Source organism: Pleurodeles waltl, chromosome 3_1 (assembly GCF_031143425.1).
Source record: "Pleurodeles waltl isolate 20211129_DDA chromosome 3_1, aPleWal1.hap1.20221129, whole genome shotgun sequence".
Lineage (NCBI taxonomy): Eukaryota > Metazoa > Chordata > Amphibia > Caudata > Salamandridae > Pleurodeles > Pleurodeles waltl.
This window is the reverse complement of record NC_090440.1, coordinates 747,115,402-747,139,946: the sequence shown is the minus strand read 5'-3', so window position 1 is coordinate 747,139,946 and position 24,545 is coordinate 747,115,402. Positions and strand designations below refer to the sequence as shown.

The 24,545-nt window shown below is 46.9% G+C and overlaps 1 protein-coding gene across 1 annotated transcript in view; it reads left to right on the top strand.

Annotated features, from left to right (window-relative positions):
- The window catches only part of CSTF3 (cleavage stimulation factor subunit 3), a 409,061-nt gene that overhangs the window by 277,292 nt on the left and 107,224 nt on the right, over nt 1–24,545 (top strand). The window contains exons 17-18 of the mRNA XM_069223523.1: nt 10,352–10,547; nt 13,209–13,362. Coding sequence (XP_069079624.1) covers nt 10,352–10,547; nt 13,209–13,362 — 350 coding nt within the window. The remainder of the gene's footprint in view (nt 1–10,351; nt 10,548–13,208; nt 13,363–24,545) is intronic.

Genomic DNA, 24,545 nt, shown 5'->3' with positions numbered 1-24,545 from the left:
CATGGTACCCCCACAGTGTCTAAACAAAACCTTAGACATTGTAAGTGCAGGGTAGCCATAAGAGTATATGGTCTGGGAGTCTGTCAAACACGAACTCCACAGCACCATAATGGCTACACTGAAAACTGGGAAGTTTGGTATCAAACTTCTCAGCACAATAAATGCACACTGATGCCAGTGTACATTTTATTGTAAAATACACCACAGAGGGCACCTTAGAGGTGCCCCCTGAAACTTAACCGACTGTCTGTGTAGGCTGACTAGTTCCAGCAGCCTGCCACACCAGAGACATGTTGCTGGCCCCATGGGGAGAGTGCCTTTGTCACTCTGAGGCCAGTAACAAAGCCTGCACTGGGTGGAGATGCTAACACCTCCCCCAGGCAGGAGCTGTGACACCTGGCGGTGAGCCTCAAAGGCTCACCCCTTTGTCACAGCCCAGCAGGGCACTCCAGCTTAGTGGAGTTGCCCGCCCCCTCCGGCCACGGCCCCCACTTTTGGCGGCAAGGCTGGAGGGAACAAAGAAAGCAACAAGGAGGAGTCACTGGCCAGTCAGGACAGCCCCTAAGGTGTCCTGAGCTGAAGTGACTCTAACTTTTAGAAATCCTCCATCTTGCAGATGGAGGATTCCCCCAATAGGGTTAGGATTGTGACCCCCTCCCCTTGGGAGGAGGCACAAAGAGGGTGTACCCACCCTCAGGGCTAGTAGCCATTGGCTACTAACCCCCCAGACCTAAACACGCCCTTAAATTGAGTATTTAAGGGCTACCCTGAACCCTAGAAAATTAGATTCCTGCAACTACAAGAAGAAGGACTGCCTAGCTGAAAACCCCTGCAGAGGAAGACCAGAAGACGACAACTGCCTTGGCTCCAGAAACTCACCGGCCTGTCTCCTGCCTTCCAAAGATCCTGCTCCAGCGACGCCTTCCAAAGGGACCAGCGACCTCGACATCCTCTGAGGACTGCCCCTGCTTCGAAAAGACAAGAAACTCCCGAGGACAGCGGACCTGCTCCAAGAAAAGCTGCAACTTTGTTTCCAGCAGCTTTAAAGAACCCTGCAAGCTCCCCGCAAGAAGCGTGAGACTTGCAACACTGCACCCGGCGACCCCGACTCGGCTGGTGGCGATCCAACACCTCAGGAGGGACCCCAGGACTACTCTAAGACTGTGAGTACAAAGACCTGTCCCCCCTGAGCCCCCACAGCGCCGCCTGCAGAGGGAATCCCGAGGCTTCCCCTGACCGCGACTCTTTGAATCCTAAGTCCCGACACCTGGGAGAGACCCTGCACCCGCAGCCCCCAGGACCTGAAGGACCGGACTTTCACTGGAGGAGTGACCCCCAGGAGTCCCTCTCCCTTGACCAAGTGGAGGTTTCCCCGAGGAACCCCCCCCTTGCCTGCCTGCAGCGCTGAAGAGATCCCTAGATCTCCCATTGACTTCCATTGCGAACCCGACGCTTGTTTCTACACTGCACCCGGCCGCCCCCGCGCTGCTGAGGGTGAAATTTCTGTGTGGGCTTGTGTCCCCCCCGGTGCCCTACAAAACCCCCCTGGTCAGCCCTCCGAAGACGCGGGTACTTACCTGCAAGCAGACCGGAACCGGGGCACCCCCTTCTCTCCATTCTAGCCTATGTGTTTTGGGCACCACTTTGAACTCTGCACCTGACCGGCCCTGAGCTGCTGGTGTGGTGACTTTGGGGTTGCTCTGAACCCCCAACGGTGGGCTACCTTGGACCAAGAACTGAACCCTGTAAGTGTCTTACTTACCTGGTAAAACTAACCAAAACTTACCTCCCCTAGGAACTGTGAAAATTGCACTAAGTGTCCACTTTTAAAACAGCTATTTGTCAATAACTTGAAAAGTATACATGCAATTTTTATGATTTAAAGTTCCTAAAGTACTTACCTGCAATACCTTTCAAATGAGATATTACATGTAGAACTTGAACCTGTGGTTCTTAAAATAAACTAAGAAAATATATTTTTCTATACAAAAACCTATTGGCTGGATTTGTCTCTGAGTGTGTGTACCTCATTTATTGTCTATGTGTATGTACAACAAATGCTTAACACTACTCCTTGGATAAGCCTACTGCTCGACCACACTACCACAAAATAGAGCATTAGTATTATCTATTTTTACCACTATTTTACCTCTAAGGGGAACCCTTGGACTCTGTGCATGCTATTCCTTACTTTGAAATAGCACATACAGAGCCAACTTCCTACAGTTGTTTACTACAAGATGTAGCAACCCCCCACTCTATCACAGCAGACAGGCACCTTGCACCCAAAGAAGCCTGTAACTTAGCCCTTTCCCTTGGTGGTGAAGAGCTAAAGTTGTGGTTCTGGGCACTGACATCGGTCAGTGGCCTCTGCTGGGTGTTAGCCTTTATGGCTGCACTGTCCTTGGCATGGTGGTCTGACCCAATGACAAATAGCAAGTTAGGCCCCCTGACCCCGTTGGTCTTGGTGGGGTTACTCCAGCTCTGGGTAACCTCTTTGGGTAAGCTAGGGGTGACCCTGGCTAGGATAAGATTAGCAGAGGTGGATAACTCTAACCCCAAAATAGAGAGAATGGGTGAAGACACTAAACACACAGACAAGAGGCAATTCAGACTAGGTCCTATCACTGTGGAAGTGGGTCAGTTCCCCAGAGGGAATGCCCTGAACAGGAGGATGTAAGGCAGAGTAGGCAACAAACCAGCCTGTTTTCCCTACTCTTCCTCACCGGGCAGACTAGGAATACTCTCCCAGCTTTGGCTGAGTCTCCTGGCCTGTGGGCTGGGGGGGGGGGGGGGGGGGGGGGGGGCTTGTGTAGGAAAATGGCTCCCTGTTGCAGATACCCCCACTTTTGCCTGATATTGATGCTGACTTGACTGAGAAGTGTGTTTGGACCCTGCTAACCAGGCCCCAGCACCAGGGTTCTTTCTCTAAAAATGTACCATTGTTTCCACGATTGGCACCCCCAGGCACACAGACAAGTGCATTGTAAAAGGTACCAGTGGTACCAAGGGCCCTGTGACCAGGGAAGGTTCCTAAGGGCTGCAGCATGTGTTGTGCCACCCTAAGGGACCCCTCACCTAACACATGCACACTGCCATGGCAGATTGTGTGTGTTGGTGGGGAGAAAAAGGCAAAGTGGACATGGCATCCCCCTCAGGATGCCATGCACCCGAAATACTGCCTGTGCCATAGGTAAGTCACCCTATAGCAGGCCTTACAGCCCTAAGGCAGGGTGCACTATACCACAGGTGCATGAGCAATATGCCCCTACAGTGTCTAAGTCTATTCTTAAACATTATAAGTACAGTGTGGCCATATTAAGTATATGGTCTGGGAGTTTGTCAAAACAAACTCCACAGCTCCATAATGGCTACACTGAATAGTGGGAAGTTTGGTATCAAACTTCTCAGAATAATAAACCCACACTGATGCCAGTGCTGGATTTATTACAAAATGCACTCAAAGGGCCAGTCCTTCATTGCAGGACTGACTGGTCTGCCAGCCTGCCACTGAGATAAGGTTCTGACCCCCTGGGGTGAGAGCCTTTGTGCTCTCTGAGGCCAGAAACAAAGCCTGCACTGGGTGGAGGTGCTTAACACCTCCTCCCCTGCAGAAACTTTAACACCTAGCAGTGTGTCTCAAAGGCTCAGGCTTCGTGTTACAATTCCCCAGGGCACTCCAGCTAGTGGAGATGCCAGCCCCCCCGGACACAGCCCCCACTTTTGAAGTCTAAACAGAGGTTGCAGAGGAGTCCTGCTTGAGTCTTGCAAGCCGAATCTGAGGAACCACCCCAGAGGAAGACCCTTTATAGCCCAAAGAGGGGGCTTGGTCACCTGCCTGGCCACTCAGATTCTCCCAGAGTTCCCTGCCAACCTTGGAATCAAGATTGTAGAACCCAGGGACCCTCTGGAGGAGTTCTGGGCACCACCCCTGGGGTGGTGATGGTCAGGGGAGTGGTCACTCCCATTTCCATTGTCCAGTTTCGCACCAGAGCAGGGAAGGGGGCTCCCTGAACCAGTGTGGACTGGTTTTTGCATAGAGGGCTACCCCTCCCAAGCCAGTCACACCTATTTCGAAAGGGAGACTCCTCTCCCAAAAGAAATCCTTTGTTCTGCCTTCCTGGGCTTTATCAGATCAAGCAGCAGGAGGGCAAATACCTGCTTGAGGGGTGGCAGCAGCTGACCGGTGGTAGCAATGTTGGTGGTGCTCTAAGGAGCCCCCAGAGTGCATGGAATCATACTTCCAATACTTTCGACAGTATTGGGGTATGATTCCAACATATTTGATACCAAACATGCCCAGGTTTGGAGTTACAACTATGTAGCTGGACATAAATAGTGACCTATGTCCAGTACATATATAAAATGACGTCCCCTCACTCATGAAGTCCAGTTAAATGGAGCTGGAGTTTGTGGGTGCACCTTTCCTAGTGCAAGGGGGGCCCTTACACACAGGTACCTGCACTCTGGGTTGAGAGGGCCTACCACAGGGGTGACTTACAGTGACCTGGTGCAGTGACCTGCAGTGAAACCAGGTGTGTGCACCCGGTTCACGCAGATTGCAATGGCAGGCCTGCAGAAGCCTTTGCATGGGCTCCCTGTGGATGGCAGAATAACTGCTGCAGTCCATAGGGATCCCATGGAGCCCCAATGCCCTGGGTACCTAGGTACCATATACTAGGCACATACATGGGGGCACCAGTATGCCAATTGTGGAGAGAAAAAGTTAGTGCAACCATATTCAGAGGAGAGAGCAGTCACTGGCATTCTGGTTAGCAGGATACCAGTGAACACAGTCAAACACATTGACAAACAGGCCAAAAGTGTGGGGGGGGGGTAACCAAGCTAGAAAGAGTCTAATTTCCTACACTTATCAAATTAACACTTTTGCTGTTTCCTATCTTGATTCTGCACTCCTCCCTCCTTCAAGGTTTTCCAGTGCTTTGTATAGTTTAGTTATATTTTTAATGGGTGTGCATCAACTGACTGGTTTGTCTCAGAGATGGCTGAGTAACCCTGGTGCATTATGCCATCATCTTGAGTACAGCTTGTGTTCATGATGTTTTGCTCATTAGTCACCAATTGTTTGTTGACCCCTTACTACAAATTGTGCTAATATTCTTTCGTTTACTGTGCCAACCAGTGCTTAGAGCAGTGTTCCACCTAAAACATTTCGACATCTCTTTCAGCTGCGCCGAGATATGTATCTGTTTTCTTCTTTAGAAGTGGAGACTGCGTTATTGGGAAATCACTGTTTGGGCCATGTGAGTTTTCTGTTCAGTGGTTAGGTTGTTATTGGAGTGTCCACCTGTAAAGAAATGGCTCCCTGTTGCAGGTACCCCCCACTTTTTGCCTGATACTGATGCTGACTTGACTGAGAAGTGTGCTGGGACCCTGCTAACCAGGCCCCAGCACCAGTGTTCTTTCCCTAACCTGTACTTTTGTATCCACAATTGGCAGACCCTGGCATCCAGATAAGTCCCTTGTAACTGGTACTTCTAGTACCAAGGGCCCTGATGCCAAGGAAGGTCTCTAAGGGCTGCAGCATGTCTTATGCCACCCTGGAGACCTCTCACTCAGCACAGACACACTGCTTGCCAGCTTGTGTGTGCTAGTGAGAACAAAACGAGTAAGTCGACATGGCACTCCCCTCAGGGTGCCATGCCAGCCTCTCACTACCTATGCAAGTATAGGTCAGTCACCCCTCTAGCAGGCCTTACAGCCCTAAGGCAGGGTGCACTATACCATAGGTGAGGGTACCAGTGCATGAGCATGGTACCCCTACAGTGTCTAAACAAAACCTTAGACATTGTAAGTGCAGGGTAGCCATAAGAGTATATGGTCTGGGAGTTTGTCAAACACGAACTCCACAGCACCATAATGGCTACACTGAAAACTGGGAAGTTTGGTATCAAACTTCTCAGCACAATAAATGCACACTGATGCCAGTGTACATTTTATTGTAAAATACACCACAGAGGGCACCTTAGAGGTGCCCCCTGAAACTTAACCAACTATCTGTGTATGCTGACTGGTTCCAGCAGCCTGCCACACTAGAGACATGTTGCTGGCCCCATGGGGAGAGTGCCTTTGTCACTCTGAGGCCAGTAACAAAGCCTGCACTGGGTGGAGATGCTAACACCTCCCCCAGGCAGGAGCTGTGACACCTGGCGGTGAGCCTCAAAGGCTCACCCCTTTGTCACAGCCCAGCAGGGCACTCCAGCTTAGTGGAGTTGCCCGCCCCCTCCGGCCACGGCCCCCACTTTTAGCGGCAAGGCTGGAGGGAACAAAGAAAGCAACAAGGAGGAGTCACTGGCCAGTCAGGACAGCCCCTAAGGTGTCCTGAGCTGAGGTGACTCTAACTTTTAGAAATCCTCCATCTTGCAGATGGAGGATTCCCCCAATAGGATTAGGGATGTGACCCCCTCCCCTTGGGAGGAGGCACAAAGAGGGTGTACCCACCCTCAGGGCTAGTAGCCATTGGCTACTAACCCCCCAGACCTAAACACGCCCTTAAATTTAGTATTTAAGGGCTACCCTGAACCCTAGAAAAGGAAATTCCTGCAAACTACAAGAAGAAGGACTGCCTAGCTGAAAACCCCTGCAGAGGAAGACCAGAAGACGACAACTGCCTTGGCTCCAGAAACTCACCGGCCTGTCTCCTGCCTTCCAAAGAACTCTGCTCCAGCGACGCCTTCCAAGGGACCAGCGACCTCTGAATCCTCTGAGGACTGCCCTGCTTCGAAAAAGACAAGAAACTCCCGAGGACAGCGGACCTGCTCCAAAAAGACTGCAACTTTGTTTCGAGGAGCAGCTTTAAAGACCCTGCAATCTCCCCGCAAGAAGCGTGAGACTTGCAACACTGCACCCGGCGACCCCGACTCGGCTGGTGGAGAACCAACACCTCAGGGAGGACCCCCGGACTACTCTCCGACTGTGAGTACCAAAACCTGTCCCCCCTGAGCCCCCACAGCGCCGCCTGCAGAGGGAATCCCGAGGCTTCCCCTGACCGCGACTCTCTGAAACCTAAGTCCCGACGCCTGGAAAGGACCCTGCACCCGCAGCCCCCAGGACCTGAAGGACCGGACTTTCACTGGAGAAGTGACCCCCAGGAGTCCCTCTCCCTTGCCCAAGTGGAGGTTTCCCCGAGGAAGCCCCCCCTTGCCTGCCTGCAGCGCTGAAGAGATCCGTTGATCTCTCATAGACTAACATTGCGAACCCGACGCTTGTTTCTACACTGCACCCGGCCGCCCCCGCGCTGCTGAGGGTGAAATTTCTGTGTGGGCTTGTGTCCCCCCCGGTGCCCTACAAAACCCCCCCTGGTCTGCCCTCCGAAGACGCGGGTACTTACCTGCAAGCCGACCGGAACCGGGGCACCCCCTTCTCTCCATTCTAGCCTATGCGTTTTGGGCACCACTTTGAACTCTGCACCTGACCGGCCCTGAGCTGCTGGTGTGGTGACTTTGGGGTTGCTCTGAACCCCCAACGGTGGGCTACCTTGGACCAAGAACTGAACCCTGTAAGTGTCCTACTTACCTGGTAAAACTAACAAAAACTTACACCCCCAGGAACTGTGAAAATTGCACTGTGTCCACTTTTAAAGTAGCTATTTGTCAATAACTTGAAAAGTATACATGCAATTGAAATGATTCAAAGTTCCTAATGTACTTACCTGCAATACCTTTCGAATGAGATATTACATGTAGAATTTGAACCTGTGGTTCTTAAAATAAACTAAGAAAAGATATTTTTCTATATAAAAATCTATTGGCTGGATTTGTCTCTGAGTGTGTGTACCTCATTTATTGTCTATGTGTATGTACAACAAATGCTTAACACTACTCCTTGGATAAGCCTACTGCTCGACCACACTACCACAAAATAGAGCATTAGTATTATCTATTTTTACCACTATTTTACCTCTAAGGGGAACCCTTGGACTCTGTGCATGCTATTCCTTACTTTGAAATAGCACATACAGAGCCAACTTCCTACACCACCTAAATATAATTTCTTGTGTGACAGCAGTCTGTCAGACCTCTGCCCCCTTACATATTCGGTGTATCAACTAAGTAGATCCAGATCCTGCACTCAAATTTGTTTCACGGACACAGAAGTTGTGCAAGCTTGACTGTATAACTCCGGTGTTACAGGTCCAACGCTTTCCTGCAGTATTCTAGTTCACGCCACGTTGCAGTCCAGAAACTGTCTCCTGTGTGAAATTGCAGGCAGTTCAGTCAAGAAACTGTCTCCTGTATGAAGTGGCAGGTAGTTTGACTGCTGGAGCACTACCATGGACAATTTATGAAAACGTGGAGTGATGGGTTGTCTCTTTTAAAAGCTCCACTAGTCACTTAACTGAGGACTTCTTTTGCTCCTTCCGTGCTGTTTCTACCCTTAGCGAGGGAAACACTTAAGGCCCCAAGGTACCAACAGAGCCATGGACCAGTGTTCTGCAAAACTGTGATTGAGCAGCAGCGTGAGCCTCTTCTCATATCACACACATTATCAGATAACTGTTTTTAAATAGATCTTATCACCAAATGTTTGTAGATTATTATAATTGTAGATAAGTGTTCCTATTTCGAACTTAATGTAATTGTAATGAATTTATTAAATTCGGATCGAACAAATGTTTTGTATTTGAATTTGTGACTTAACAGTGCATTAACCATTTGCATACATACTGGCTAGCTTATCAGAAGTTCTCTTTTCATGTGAATTGTTAAGGCTGTGATAAATGTCATGTTAGACAACACAAGAAAGTGTATGGCTAGTGAAAAATGTAAATATTTGGGAAAGTAACAATGGGAACTCGTTATTAACTACTAATTTTTAAAATGTCATCTTGCACTTTTATTTTTTCTTACTAAAATTTTTGTTGAGGACTAAGAGATGTGTTTTGCTTTTTATTTTATAATCTGGCTCGATTTATTTGCATACTGTAAGACTGACCTCCTTGATTTCAAGGATGCTCTCTGTATTATCGGGAACTATAGGAATGTGCCAGGACCAGTGATTCAATGATCTGAGCTAACAGGAGCAGATACTCTCGCCCTTTAGGGTTCTCCACAAGCCCACTTTACTGTGAAGGCAGTGCCGCTTTCACACTGTTTACTGATTAGCATTTATCGAGCCTCATCCTAATTTATCCCGCTGTGTTGGCACCTATCATGTTCATTTAACATTTCAACAAATTGTGTTAGTCACTTCTGTTCCACCCATTTTTGATTATTATTTGGTATCAGTTTAAGGCAAAACATTATTACTGGACGGGCAGACTCAACCTTTCAAACTTATCAGGTGATCTAAGTACAACTGGAGTAAAATATCTCCTACCATACATTAAAAGGATATTGCAAGTCACAGAGGGGTTTCGAGACAATTTAAAAAGAACTTTCAGTTTGCTTTATAGGATCCCCAGTGATAGTCAAAAACATTGAATAGTTCCAACAAGGTTCAGCACACAGACACACACATGTTTACAAAGCACATCTGCACACCCAACAGTTGAAGAACACTACGTAGTGCTCTTTCTGTAGATGGAGGGCTGCTCCTGCTCATTGAGCACATCTACAAAACGAGCTACACTAAATCTACCCATCTTCACCATATGTATTTCCAGCAAAACTTTTAAGTAAGTATAGAATGATCTTGGTTGCTATCCATGCAGACCCGAAAAATACAAAAACATAATTTTCATTCCAGCTCAGTATTACAGATTTAGATCGATGTGATACCATCCAATCCATCCTGGAATTAGTTAGCAGAAGTGGTGTCTCTTGTGCTATAGATGCTGCCTGAGAAAAGGAGCAGCTCTCGACCTAAAGACAGTCTGGGTTCGCTAGCTGATGGTTTGCATAATGTTTATACAGTATGCTAAGCTTGTGCGCCTTTGGTTTTAAGATATAATCTTTTTGTAACACTAGCTAGAAAATAAAAATAAAATGAAGCCTATAAACGTACTAAACTCATCAATGTATTATTTAATTTAAAAAAAAGAAGCAGTTAACGAGTACAAAGACACAGGCTTAGTGAGAAATAGACTATTTAAATTCATTATACAGTTTAAAAAAACCAAACAATATGCATAAATGAAAGCTTTAAATCACGTCTGAGAAATGTGATGGATTCCAGGGAAGGCCAGTGCTAAATAACCAAGTACTAAATAAATAACCCTGTAAATAAGCTGTTTTTTGTTGTAGCTAGTGGCTCTTTATTTTCGAACAACATAAATTATATAACAGTTTAACAAAGCGCACATTTCCTTTATTTTGATGTATGAATACAATTTAAGATGACAAGGTTTGTAATTTGTTTCCTAATATTTACCTTTCTGTCTTTTCTGCAGGGAAATATGGGCTAGATTCTTAGCATTTGAGAGTAACATTGGTGATCTAGCTAGTATACTTAAGGTGGAAAAGCGAAGATTTACTGCCTTCAAAGAGGAGTATGAGGGCAAAGAAACAGCACTACTAGTCGATAGGTATAAGTTTATGGATCTGTATCCTTGTTCGGCAAGTGAACTTAAAGCTCTTGGTTACAAGGTATGTTTTGCAGAGAATTAGATATATTTACAAAGGAAATAGTTTGCATTTATGTAACGTGTAGAAAATTTCAGATAACACTTAAGTTAGGTTATGGTAAATGGCCTAATAAAGAAACTCCTGTTAAGTGTTACTGTTAAGTGACGTACTCATTTTCCTTTAGACCTTCTGAGTAAATATCACTTTTCTCTCTCAGTATAAAATATATATTTATGTATGTATGTAGAAGTTTTTAAATAATGCAGACATAAGTCTGAAGCGACAGAACGCTGAAATAGTTCAGGGCATTGTCAAATGGAGCGGCTATGGAATTCACAAAGCACGGTTTGATAGTCTACTATGGTAACATTTATCTTTGATGGGCAAGAGTCAGTCTGAACACTTCAGTGTGTCTCTACAGGAATGAAATTCACTTCCTCACCTGTGCATTCAGAAAATACGCACACTTTGACCTTATACAGCTCTTAAACTGATCCAGTCACCCCAAGCGCAAAAAGATAGATCTTTTACCAATGATCTATAAAGCTGTATGCCTCAAGCTCGTAGAAGTGAATTAATCAGAATACTCTAATTAACACCCAAGTACGGAAAACTCCCGTGTTACTCACAAAACACTAATAAATTGGAAAAGGCCTTTCAAGTGTATTTCTGAATATGGCCCAGCTCATGCAATTAACACTACTGAAAAATGTGTGTCTGTGCAACTTCACACTTTAATTGAATACAACAATCATTTAGCACTGTACAGATCCAGCTTCTGAAAAGAATAAAGCATAGAGTTTGGCACCACGAAAATACTGGCCGACATCCATTGCATTTTAGATACTTATGTCACCTATTTACTCGTCTTCTAGTTCTCCTGGCAGCATTCAAAACCATTGAACACCAAATGCTAATTTCTATTCTGGAATATCGTGTGTGCTTTAGGAATAGGGTTCTCATTTGGCTTACCACCTTCCTAAATAATAGAGGAGTTTGTAAGAGGAATTCTCCTTCAGATCTCATCTTTATTACCCGTGTTGTAACCCACCAGTCCTTCCTGTAGCCCACTCTGGTTTACTTTTCAATTTCAGCCTCTCTATTAAAGACGTTCACAAACTAAAAGCCAGACTACCGAGCCACCACAAATAGAGGACTGTAAATAGCCCCACAAAAGCCTCCGAGGTGCCTACTGGATGATGTTTGTTAGGGAGGTGATAAGTAAAGGTTGATCTCATCACCTATTCTTACAAAGCTCCACTGGCTTCTATTTGAAATAAGAACTAAGTTGAAGATTGTATCTGTCACCTGTGACCAACTTAACTCAACCCAACTAAAGAAAATTCTTAAATCATTAAGTCTTGCAGGAGTAAGGACAATTTCAGACTTGAAACTTAAGTTTAAACCTCACATGGCTCAGTCTTTCTCTGGGTGTCCTCTATCTGTGATTTTCTATCTGAAGACAGTAGGTGGCAAGAAGATGTCTACAGTTCAGGGGGAAAACATCTGAAAACACACTGCTTCAAACAATATATAAGCATGTAACGCACCCCTTCTCTTCTTACTCCCCCTTAACATTTTTTCTAGTTTTTTTCTCTTATTCTCTCCTGGCTTCCCCCTTTAAAAAATAGTTGATGGACTAATTGTTTGGTAGTTGCAACTCCACCTTCCCAAATTTTGACACCTAGTGTTTTCCACTGAGGCAGACTCATTCTCTTAACATTTGTTTAATGTGTAGCACATTTGTACCCGTTGTTTGGTACAGCTGCACTATATATAGCTGTAAAAAAATTATCATCCTCTCACCCAGTGTACATAAAACTTATGTTGATGAGACTAGGAAACTTGGCTTAGAATGTGAACCAGTATGAGTACATCTTTCTCTCCCTAACTTACTCTTGACGTTGCCCCCTTTCAACTTTTTTATACTGGCACATTTGACAAATACAGGCACTAGAGTGCACTGAATTATCCATTGTTGGGCATGACAATGACAGTTTCATTAATTATAAATTAGAAGATGTGAGGTTAACCATTTACTCTAATAAGATTTGAGCTCCACTTTGCATTATATTATAACTGTTAAAGTGGGCTTCTGTGAACCGTAAAACTGAACAACTTCTTATATTACGAATGGAGCAATATGGATTTATTAAGACTAATATAACTTTAGTTCTAAAGGAAATATGATTTTAGAGGTTAGTCATTTAACTTCTAAAGCATGACGGCTAGAGTCCAAAAACTACACTAAAAAGAGAAACAACTTGCTGATAGAATTACATTTTAAATGTTCCGAGGGAAATAGTCCATTTTAAGATGTGAGAAGGTACCATAATCATGTAAATTTTCACACGAAATGTGGGTTTTTGATATGAGTTTGCGTGTTTTAATTTTTTTTATTTTTTTTAAACAATCTGGCATGTTTGCTAGCCTTGGCTTTTTTGATGGTTACTTGCTTTAATTATTCTCTGATTTTAGAGCTTAGACCCTTGCTTGACATTAAGATGTTTAACAACGAACGATAGTGATGCTGGAGAACTAGTATCACTATTAAGTAATTTGTATCTACCACACATGTAGCACGCACAAGACCACTAGAGATTTAGTACTCCTGTTTAGTCGAAATGTTTTTAATCCCAAATAAACCTAATGTTCAAATAAAGCTGTTTCATTTATTTTAAGGATGTCTCTCGTGCCAAGTTATCAAACCTGCTTCCAGACCCTGTTGTGGCACCTTCAACAGCACCTTCCTTAAAAGATGAAGTGGACAGAAAACCAGAATACCCCAAACCAGACACAAATCAAATGATTCCTTTCCAACCAAGACATTTAGCTCGTAAGTTCCACATTCAGTTTGGCTACATTAAATAAACAAGGTTTTACGTCTTTCAGGTTTCTATGGAAATATTTTTGTAGCCTACATTTACAGACCTGTGTTCGAGGGGTGAATGCTTGTGCCAGGAGGCATGATCACAGGTCGAAGTACAATAAATAGAACCCCTCTAGACCAATATTTCATTTCACACAAGTGTGTAAACAAAAGGAGACTGAGGTGTTGATTTCTTGTTTATCTGGAGTCTGCAACTCGGTGGAGAAAATCAAACGTAGGTGAAAAGAGAGGAGGCAGAGTTTGTCCAGGCATGGAATGCATACCCAAACTCAATTCCACCCTACAACACAGAGAAGAATGTAAACACTAGGTATGGTGGGGTTGCCCACAAATGTAGCATTGAGTGATACAGATGCAGGCTGAGTTAGATAGAGCCTAGAAGTATCTCAAGCCTGGCTAAGAAAGTTTAATGCAATCATAGGAGTGTTGCATCTGGGCTAGACCATTTGATGCCTTGTGTTATACGATTCTTACGAATTAAGTAGGACTCTGTATCCACTCAACATAAACTTCATGATATAGGGACTCAGCCTGTCTATTCCATCAGGAAATGATGAGACAATTCTTAGCTAGCTTACAGTGCTGCATCTGAACCCCTAAACTTACCAGGGTACAAGATGGTATCAGCAACTTTGAACATGCCTACTTGGATTCTGAAGGAAACAGATCTACTCTTTTGTTGTTACTTTGCATGCGTAAGGTAAGACACAAGAAAAATATGAAAATGTCTTTTCAAACATTTATTGAAACAATTGTATTCTCGTACAGATAGAATGAGCTGTGATTTATTAGACAAATGAAACAGAGCACAGTAACCAGCATTATAAGAATTTTTAAAAAGATAAACAATTCAGCATTGGTATTGTTACTGCGGTATTACACTCCTGTCTGTTCCTATCTACTCTATAGTGGTAGTGGGTGTACCTTCTGCCAGATCAATTGGGATATCCTAATCCTCGATACATGGGTAAGATGTACCTGGAAGCCGGTCTGATGTAGTGCGGGCTACCGTCCTTTGCAGGATGGAGGTCAAAGTCAGCAGGGCTGCATCTCTTTCATAGTGCACCACGTTCCAGGATATTCCCAGCAGAAGTGCTGCTCTGCCGATTGTCGCACAAAGGCAGCTTCTATAATGAAAGCACTGTTTAAATCACACTGTCAGAGGTGCAGAGCTGATTTAATGATTTGACTGTAGCTTCTGAGCTGTCTCCAATTAACAATCATGATACAAGGTGTAGGAAGTTGGCTCTGTATGTGCTATTTCAAAGTAAGGAATAGCATGCACAGAGTCCAAGGGTTCCCCTTAGAGGTAAAATAGTGGTAAAAATAGATAATACTAATGCTCTATTTTGTGGTAGTGTGGTCGAGCAGTAGGCTTATCCAAGGAGTAGTGTTAAGCATTTGTTGTACATACACATAGACAATAAATGAGGTACACACACTCAGAGACAAATCCAGCCAATAGGTTTTTATATAGAAAAATATCTTTTCTTAGTTTATTTTAAGAACCACAGGTTCAAATTCTACATGTAATATCTCATTCGAAAGGTATTGCAGGTAAGTACTTTAGGAACTTCAAATCATCAAAATTGCATGTATACTTCAAGTTATTCACAAATAGCTGTTTTAAAAGTGGACACTTAGTGCAATTTTCACAGTTCCTAGGGGAGGTAAGTTTTTGTTAGTTTTACCAGGTAAGTAGGACACTTACAGGGTTCAGTTCTTGGTCCAAGGTAGCCCACCGTTGGGGGTTCAGAGCAACCCCAAAGTCACCACACCAGCAGCTCAGGGCCGGTCAGGTGCAGAGTTCAAAGTGGTGCCCAAAACACATAGGCTAGAATGGAGAGAAGGGGGTGCCCCGGTTCCGGTCTGCTTGCAGGTAAGTACCCGCGTCTTCGGAGGGCAGACCAGGGGGGTTTTGTAGGGCACCGGGGGGGACACAAGCCCACACAGAAATTTCACCCTCAGCAGCGCGGGGGCGGCCGGGTGCAGTGTAGAAACAAGCGTCGGGTTTGTAATGGAAGTCAATGGGAGATCTAGGGATCTCTTCAGCGCTGCAGGCAGGCAAGGGGGGGGTTCCTCTGGGAAACCTCCACTTGATCAAGGGAGAGGGACTCCTGGGGGTCACTCCTCCAGTGAAAGTCCGGTCCTTCAGGTCCTGGGGGCTGCGGGTGCAGGGTCTCTCCCAGGTGTCGGGACTTAAGATTCAAAGAGTCGCGGTCAGGGGAAGCCTCGGGATTCCCTCTGCAGGCGGCGCTGTGGGGGCTCAGGGGGGACAGGTTTTTGTACTCACAGTCTTAGAGTAGTCCTGGGGTCCCTCCTGAGGTGTTGGATCGCCACCAGCCGAGTCGGGGTCGCCGGGTGCAGTGTTGCAAGTCTCACGCTTCTTGCGGGGAGCTTGCAGGGTTCTTTAAAGCTGCTGGAAACAAAGTTGCAGCTTTTCTTGGAGCAGGTCCGCTGTCCTCGGGAGTTTCTTGTCTTTTCGAAGCAGGGGCAGTCCTCAGAGGATGTCTAGGTCGCTGGTCCCTTCGGAAGGCGTCGCTGGAGCAGGATCTTTGGAAGGCAGGAGACAGGCCGGTGAGTTTCTGGAGCCAAGGCAGTTGTCGTCTTCTGGTCTTCCTCTGCAGGGGTTTTCAGCTAGGCAGTCCTTCTTCTTGTAGTTGCAGGAATCTGATTTTCTAGGGTTCAGGGTAGCCCTTAAATACTAAATTTAAGGGCGTGTTTAGGTCTGGGGGGTTAGTAGCCAATGGCTACTAGCCCTGAGGGTGGGTACACCCTCTTTGTGCCTCCTCCCAAGGGGAGGGGGTCACAATCCTAACCCTATTGGGGGAATCCTCCATCTGCAAGATGGAGGATTTCTAAAAGTTAGAGTCACTTCAGCTCAGGACACCTTAGGGGCTGTCCTGACTGGCCAGTGACTCCTCCTTGTTGCTTTCTTTGTTCCCTCCAGCCTTGCCGCCAAAAGTGGGGGCCGTGGCCGGAGGGGGCGGGCAACTCCACTAAGCTGGAGTGCCCTGCTTGGCTGTGACAAAGGGGTGAGCCTTTGAGGCTCACCGCCAGGTGTCACAGCTCCTGCCTGGGGGAGGTGTTAGCATCTCCACCCAGTGCAGGCTTTGTTACTGGCCTCAGAGTGACAAAGGCACTCTCCCCATGGGGCCAGCAACATGTCTCTGGTGTGGCAGGCTGCTGGAACCTAGTCAGCCTACACAGACAGTCGGTTAAGTTTCAGGGGGCACCTCTAAGGTGCCCTCTGTGGTGTATTTTACAATAAAATGTACACTGGCATCAGTGTGCATTTATTGTGCTGAGAAGTTTGATACCAAACTTCCCAGTTTTCAGTGTAGCCATTATGGTGCTGTGGAGTTCGTGTTTGACAGACTCCCAGACCATATACTCTTATGGCTACCCTGCACTTACAATGTCTAAGGTTTTGTTTAGACACTGTAGGGGTACCATGCTCATGCACTGGTACCCTCACCTATGGTATAGTGCACCCTGCCTTAGGGCTGTAAGGCCTGCTAGAGGGGTGTCTTACCTATACTGCATAGGCAGTGAGAGGCTGGCATGGCACCCTGAGGGGAGTGCCATGTCGACTTACTCGTTTTGTCCTCACTAGCACACACAAGCTGGCAAGCAGTGTGTCTATGCTGAGTGAGAGGTCTCCAGGGTGGCATAAGACATGCTGCAGCCCTTAGAGACCTTCCTTGGCATCAGGGCCCTTGGTACTAGAAGTACCAGTTACAAGGGACTTATCTGGATGCCAGGGTCTGCCAATTGTGGATACAAAAGTACAGGTTAGGGAAAGAACACTGGTGCTGGGGCCTGGTTAGCAGGCCTCAGCACACTTTCAATTGTAAACATAGCATCAGCAAAGGCAAAAAGTCAGGGGGCAACCATGCCAAGGAGGCATTTCCTTACACAACCCCCCCCCCCCCCAAACGAAAGAGGATGAGACTAACCTTTCCCACGAGAGTCTTCATTTTCTAAGTGGAAGAACCTGGAAAGGCCATCTGCATTGGCATGGGCAGTCCCAGGTCTGTGTTCCACTATAAAGTCCATTCCCTGTAGGGAGATGGACCACCTCAACAGTTTAGGATTTTCACCTTTCATTTGCATCAGCCATTTGAGAGGTCTGTGGTCAGTTTGAACTAGGAAGTGAGTCCCAAAGAGGTATGGTCTCAGCTTCTTCAGGGACCAAACCACAGCAAAGGCCTCCCTCTCAATGGCACTCCAACGCTGCTCCCTGGGGAGTAACCTCCTGCTAATGAAAGCAACAGGCTGGTCAAGGCCATCATCATTTGTTTGGGACAAAACTGCCCCTATCCCATGTTCAGAGGCATCAGTCTGCACAATGAACTGCTTAGAATAATCTGGAGCTTTTAGAACTGGTGCTGAGCACATTGCTTGTTTCAGGGTGTCAAAGGCCTGTTGGCATTCCACAGTCCAGTTCACTTTCTTGGGCATTTTCTTGGAGGTGAGTTCAGTGAGGGCTGTCACAATGGATCCATATCCCTTCACAAACCTCCTGTAATACCCAGTCAAGCCAAGGAATGCCCTGACTTGAGTCTGGGTTTTTGGAGCTACCCAGTCCAGAATAGTCTGGATCTTGGGTTGGAGTGGCTGAACTTGGCCTCCACCTACAAGGTGTCCCAAGTAAACCACAGTTCCCTGCCCTATCTGGCATTTGGATGCCTTGATAGAGAGGCCTGCAGATTGCAGAGCCTTCAAAACCTTCCTCAGGTGGACCAGGTGATCCTGCCAGGTGGAGCTAAAGACAGCAATATCATCAAGATAAGCTGTGCTAAAGGACTCCAAGCCAGCAAGGACTTGATTCACCAACCTTTGGAAGGTGGCAGGGGCATTCTTTAAACCAAAGGGCATAACAGTAAACTGATAATGCCCATCAGGTGTGGAGAATGCTGTTTTCTCTTTTGCTCCAGGTGCCATTTTTATTTGCCAGTACCCTGCTGTCAAGTCAAAGGTACTTAGGAATTTGGCAGCACCTAATTTGTCTATGAGCTCATCAGCTCTTGGAATTGGATGAGCATCTGTCTTGGTGACAGAATTGAGCCCTCTGTAGTCCACACAAAACCTCATCTCTTTCTTTCCATCTTTGGTGTGAGGTTTGGGGACTAAGACCACTGGGCTAGCCCAGGGGCTGTCAGAGCGCTCAATCACTCCCAATTCCAGCATCCTGTGGACTTCCACCTTGATGCTTTCCTTAACATGGTCAGACTGTCTAAAGATTTTGTTCTTGACAGGCATGCTGTCTCCTGTGTCCACATCATGGGTACACAGGTGTGTCTGACCAGGGGTTAAGGAGAAGAGTTCAGGAAACTGTTGTAGGACTCTCCTACAATCAGCTTGCTGTTGGCCAGAGAGGGTGTCTGAGTAGATCACTCCATCTACTGTGCCATCTTTTGGGTCTGATGACAGAAGATCAGGGAGAGGTTCACTCTCTGCCTCCTGATCCTCATCTGTTACCATCAACAGATTCACATCAGCCCTGTCATGGAAGAGCTTAAGGCGGTTCACATGGATCACCCTCTTGGGGCTCCTGCTTGTGCCCAGGTCCACCAGGTAGGTGACCTGACTCTTCCTTTCTAGCACTGGGTAAGGGCCACTCCATTTGTCCTGGAGTGCCCTGGGAGCCACAGGCTCCAGAACCCAGACTTTCTGCCCTGGCTGGAACTCAACCAGTGCAGCCTTTTGGTCATACCAAAACTTCTGGAGTTGTTGGCTGGCCTCAAGGTTTTTGGTTGCCTTTTCCATGTACTCTGCCATTCTAGAGCGAAGGCCAAGTACATAGTCCACTATGTCCTGTTTAGGCTCATGGAGAGGTCTCTCCCAGCCTTCTTTAACAAGGGCAAGTGGTCCCCTTACAGGATGACCAAACAGAAGTTCAAAGGGTGAGAATCCTACTCCCTTCTGTGGCACCTCTCTGTAAGCGAAAAGCAGACATGGCAAGAGGACATCCCATCTCCTTTTGAGTTTTTCTGGGAGCCCCATGATCATGCCTTTTAATGTCTTGTTGAATCTCTCAACCAAGCCATTAGTTTGTGGATGGTATGGTGTAGTGAATTTATAAGTCACTCCACACTCATTCCACATGTGTTTTAGGTATGCTGACATGAAGTTGGTACCTCTGTCAGACACCACCTCCTTAGGGAAACCCACTCTGGTAAAGATACCAATGAGGGCCTTGGCTACTGCAGGGGCAGTAGTCGACCTAAGGGGAATAGCTTCAGGATACCTGGTAGCATGATCCACTACTACCAGGATATACATATTTCCTGAGGCTGTGGGAGGTTCTAGTGGACCAACTATGTCCACACCCACTCTTTCAAAGGGAACCCCCACCACTGGAAGTGGAATGAGGGGGGCCTTTGGATGTCCACCTGTCTTACCACTGGCTTGACAGGTGGGGTAGGAGAGGCAAAACTCCTTAACCATGTTGGACATATTGGGCCAGTAGAAGTGGTTGACTAACCTCTCCCACGTCTTGGTTTGTCCCAAATGTCCAGCAAGGGGAATGTCATGGGCCAATGTTAGGATGAACTCTCTGAACAGCTGAGGCACTACCACTCTCCTAGTGGCACCAGGTTTGGGGTCTCTGGCCTCAGTGTACAGGAGTCCATCCTCCCAATAGACCCTATGGGTTCCAGTTTTCTTGCCCTTGGACTCTTCAGCAGCTTGCTGCCTAAGGCCTTCAAGAGAGGGACAGGTTTCTTGTCCCTTACACAGCTCTTCCCTTGAGGGTCCCCCTGGGCCTAAGAGCTCAACCTGATAAGGTTCAAGCTCCGAAGGCTCAGTTCCCTCAGAGGGCAGAACTTCTTCCTGAGAAGAGAGGTTCCCTTTCTTTTGCTGTGTTGCAGTTGGTTTCCCAACTGACTTTCCTGTTCTCTTGGTAGGCTGGGCCATTTTTCCAGACTCCAGCTCTACTTTTTCACCCTGTGCCTTGCATTGTGCTCTTGTTTTCACACACACCAGTTCAGGGATACCCAGCATGGCTGCATGGGTTTTTAGTTCTACCTCAGCCCATGCTGAGGACTCCAGGTCATTTCCAAGCAGACAGTCCACTGGGATATTTGAGGAGACCACCACCTGTTTCAGGCCATTGACCCCTCCCCATTCTAAAGTAACCATTGCCATGGGATGTACTTTTCTCTGATTGTCAGCGTTGGTGACTGTGTAAGTTTTTCCAGTCAGGTATTGGCCAGGGGAAACCAGTTTCTCTGTCACCATGGTGACACTGGCACCTGTATCCCTCAGGCCCTCTATTCTAGTCCCATTAATTAAGAGTTGCTGTCTGTATTTTTGCATGTTAGGCGGCCAGACAGCTAGTGTGGCTAAATCCACCCCACCCTCAGAAACTAGAGTAGCTTCAGTGTGGACCCTGATTTGCTCTGGGCACACTGTTGATCCCACTTGGAGACTAGCCATACCAGTGTTACCTGGATGGGAGTTTGGAGTGGAACCTTTCTTGGGACAGGCCTTGTCTCCAGTTTGGTGTCCATGCTGTTTACAGCTATGACTCCAGGCCTTTTTGGGATCAAAGTTTTTACCCTTGTACCCATTGTTTTGTGAAGAGGCTCTGGGCCCACCCTCCTGTGCAGGTTTTTGGGGGCCTGTAGAAGACTCTTTACTATTTTTAGTTTTGGTTGTCTCATCACCCTTCCCCTGGGGAGTCTTTGTGACCCCTTTCTTTTGGTCACCCCCTGTTGAAGTCTTGGACACCCTTGTCTTGACCCAATGGTCCGCCTTCTTTCCCAATTCTTGGGGAGAAATTGGTCCTAGGTCTACCAGATGCTGATGCAGTTTATCATTGAAACAATTACTCAATAGGTGTTCTTTCACAAATAAATTGTACAGCCCATCATAATTACTTACACCACTGCCTTGAATCCAACCATCTAGTGTTTTCACTGAGTAGTCAACAAAGTCAACCCAGGTCTGGCTCGAGGATTTTTGAGCCCCCCTGAACCTAATCCTGTACTCCTCAGTGGAGAATCCAAAGCCCTCAATCAGGGTACCCTTCATGAGGTCATAAGATTCTGCATCTTTTCCAGAGAGTGTGAGGAGTCTATCCCTACACTTTCCAGTGAACATTTCCCAAAGGAGAGCACCCCAGTGAGATCTGTTCACTTTTCTGGTTACACAAGCCCTCTCAAAAGCTGTGAACCACTTGGTGATGTCATCACCATCTTCAAATTTTGTCACAATCCCTTTGGGGATTTTTAACATGTCAGGAGAATCTCTGACCCTATTTATATTGCTGCCACCATTGATGGGTCCTAGGCCCATCTCTTGTCTTTCCCTTTCTATGGCTAGGAGCTGTCTCTCTAAAGCCAATCTTTTGGCCATCCTGGCTAACAGGAGGTCATCTTCACTGAGAGCATCCTCAGTGATTTCAGAAATGTGGGACCCTCCTGTGAGGGACTCACTATTTCTGACTAACACAGTTGGAGACAGGACTTGAGGGGTCCTGTTCTCCCTATTTAGGACTGGAGGAGGGACATTGGCCTCCAAGTCACTAATTTCTTCCTCTGTGAGGTCATCATCAGAGGGGTTGGCTTTTTCAAACTCTGCCAACAGCTCCTGGAGCTGAATTTTGGTAGGTCTGGAGCCAATGGTTATTTTTTTGATATTACAGAGAGACCTTAGCTCCCTCATCTTAAGATGGAGGTAAGGTGTGGTGTCGAGTTCCACCACATTCATCTCTGTATCAGACATTATTTTGCTAAGAGTTGGAAGACTTTTTAAAGAATCTAAAACTATTTCTAGGATCTACTTTCAAACTTTTAACAAACTTTTAAACTCTAAAAGACAATGCTAAACAGGGACTTAACACACAAGGCCCTAGCAGGACTTTTAAGAATTTAGAAAAATTTCAAATTGCAAAAATGAATTTCTAATGATAATTTTGGAATTTGTCGTGTGATCAGGTATTGGCTGAGTAGTCCAGCAAATGCAAAGTCTTGTACCCCACCGCTGATCCACCAATGTAGGAAGTTGGCTCTGTATGTGCTATTTCAAAGTAAGGAATAGCATGCACAGAGTCCAAGGGTTCCCCTTAGAGGTAAAATAGTGGTAAAAATAGATAATACTAATGCTCTATTTTGTGGTAGTGTGGTCGAGCAGTAGGCTTATCCAAGGAGTAGTGTTAAGCATTTGTTGTACATACACATAGACAATAAATGAGGTACACACACTCAGAGACAAATCCAGCCAATAGATTTTTATATAGAAAAATATCTTTTCTTAGTTTATTTTAAGAACCACAGGTTCAAATTCTACATGTAATATCTCATTCGAAAGGTATTGCAGGTAAGTACTTTAGGAACTTCAAATCATCAAAATTGCATGTATACTTTTCAAGTTATTCACAAATAGCTGTTTTAAAAGTGGACACAGTGCAATTTTCACAGTTCCTAGGGGAGGTAAGTTTTTGTTAGTTTTACCAGGTAAGTAGGACACTTACAGGGTTCAGTTCTTGGTCCAAGGTAGCCCACCGTTGGGGGTTCAGAGCAACCCCAAAGTCACCACACCAGCAGCTCAGGGCCGGTCAGGTGCAGAGTTCAAAGTGTTGCCCAAAACACATAGGCTAGAATGGAGAGAAGGGGGTGCCCCGGTTCCGGTCTGCTTGCAGGTAAGTACCCGCGTCTTCAGAGGGCAGACCAGGGGGGGTTTGTAGGGCACCGGGGGGGACACAAGCCCACACAGAAATTTCACCCTCAGCAGCGCGGGGCGGCCGGGTGCAGTGTAGAAACAAGCGTCGGGTTTGTAATGGAAGTCAATGGGAGATCTAGGGATCTCTTCAGCGCTGCAGGCAGGCAAGGGGGGGGTTCCTCGGGGAAACCTCCACTTGATCAAGGGAGAGGGACTCCTGGGGGTCACTCCTCCAGTGAAAGTCCGGTCCTTCAGGTCCTGGGGGCTGCGGGTGCAGGGTCTCTCCCAGGTGTCGGGACTTAAGATTCAAAGAGTCGCGGTCAGGGGAAGCCTCGGGATTCCCTCTGCAGGCGGCGCTGTGGGGGCTCAGGGGGGACAGGTTTTTGTACTCACAGTCTTAGAGTAGTCCTGGGGTCCCTCCTGAGGTGTTGGATCGCCACCAGCCGAATCGGGGTCGCCGGGTGCAGTGTTGCAAGTCTCACGCTTCTTGCGGGGAGCTTGCAGGGTTCTTTAAAGCTGCTGGAAACAAAGTTGCAGCTTTTCTTGGAGCAGGTCCGCTGTCCTCAGGAGTTTCTTGTCTTTTCGAAGCAGGGGCAGTCCTCAGAGGATGTCGAGGTCGCTGGTCCCTTCGGAAGGCGTCGCTGGAGCAGGATCTTTGGAAGGCAGGAGACAGGCCGGTGAGTTTCTGGAGCCAAGGCAGTTGTCGTCTTCTGGTCTTCCTCTGCAGGGGTTTTCAGCTAGGCAGTCCTTCTTCTTGTAGTTGCAGGAATCTGATTTTCTAGGGTTCAGGGTAGCCCTTAAATACTAAATTTAAGGGCGTGTTTAGGTCTGGGGGGTTAGTAGCCAATGGCTACTAGCCCTGATGGTGGGTACACCCTCTTTGTGCCTCCTCCCAAGGGGAGGGGGTCACAATCCTAACCCTATTGGGGGAATCCTCCATCTGCAAGATGGAGGATTTCTAAAAGTTAGAGTCACTTCAGCTCAGGACACCTTAGGGGCTGTCCTGACTGGCCAGTGACTCCTCCTTGTTGCTTTCTTTGTTCCCTCCAGCCTTGCCGCCAAAAGTGGGGGCCGTGGCCGGAGGGGGCGGGCAACTCCACTAAGCTGGAGTGCCCTGCTGGGCTGTGACAAAGGGGTGAGCCTTTGAGGCTCACCGCCAGGTGTCACAGCTCCTGCCTGGGGGAGGTGTTAGCATCTCCACCCAGTGCAGGCTTTGTTACTGGCCTCAGAGTGACAAAGGCACTCTCCCCATGGGGCCAGCAACATGTCTCTGGTGTGGCAGGCTGCTGGAACTAGTCAGCCTACACAGACAGTCGGTTAAGTTTCAGGGGGCACCTCTAAGGTGCCCTCTGTGGTGTATTTTACAATAAAATGTACACTGGCATCAGTGTGCATTTATTGTGCTGAGAAGTTTGATACCAAACTTCCCAGTTTTCAGTGTAGCCATTATGGTGCTGTGG